This window comes from Vittaforma corneae (assembly GCF_000231115.1).
Source record: "Vittaforma corneae ATCC 50505 unplaced genomic scaffold supercont1.127, whole genome shotgun sequence".
In the NCBI taxonomy this organism is placed as follows: domain Eukaryota; kingdom Fungi; phylum Microsporidia; family Nosematidae; genus Vittaforma; species Vittaforma corneae.
Genome location: NW_006889960.1, coordinates 1 through 767, shown reverse-complemented (window position 1 = coordinate 767; position 767 = coordinate 1). Strand labels below are relative to the sequence as shown.

Sequence of the window (767 nt, the reverse complement as noted above, 5' to 3'; positions counted from 1 at the left end):
GGGACTGTCAAGCATCCACTTCAGCTTGAGAATAGGCTCGATATTTTATAGCATGTCCAAGGCGCTAAATATCAAGATATTGTCAAGCTATTTCTAGTAAATTCTTTATGCACACTACTTTTTGTCCTATCAGGCATTTGATCATTGTTTTATCTTTGCAAAATTTTCCATGCGTGCCCAGAATGTATCCGTTCAAGAAGTTTTCGTTGGGAGAGTTGAAAGGAATATCAAGCAACACCCACAAGCCTGTGGGCGATCCGGTGCTCTACAGGCTTATTACTCGCCGATATTGTGAATTTCTGCAAAAGCACGTTCCAAAATCTATTACGCCGAATACAATTACTTGGATAGGATTGCTGTCAATCACAGCTAGCTTTCTTCTCACAGTTATGCTGGACTGGACCTTAAAGAATCCTCCACGCTTCCTTCATCTTGTTAACGGCATTTCAGTGCTGGTTTACCTTACTACAGATTCGCTAGACGGAATCCATGCTAGAAAGTCGAATCAGTGTAGTGCGATCGGAAAGATTCTTGATCACTTCGTCGACTCAAACAACGTGTTCTTTTGTTTGGTCATGCTCTGTTCTACCTTGAAGATAGGATACTCCCAGATATTTGTTTGTCTCTTTTTGTGCATGCTGTCAGGCTTCTATATTGTCGAAATAGTTGAAAAGTACACTGGATATCTCAAATTTTCCACTATTTCTGGGTCCAGCGAAGGTCTTTATCTGATGGTGTTTTTTCATATGCTTGCATTTGCCAACCCC

The 767-nt window shown here is 40.9% G+C and overlaps 1 protein-coding gene across 1 annotated transcript; it reads left to right on the top strand.

Annotated features, from left to right (window-relative positions):
• Nucleotides 1-182: 182 nt before the first annotated feature.
• Nucleotides 183-767, top strand: VICG_02196 (uncharacterized protein; the record flags this gene model as incomplete). Its single annotated transcript, XM_007605579.1, has 1 exon — nt 183-767. A coding segment is annotated over one exon (585 nt), but the record flags the coding sequence as incomplete, so codon positions are not given.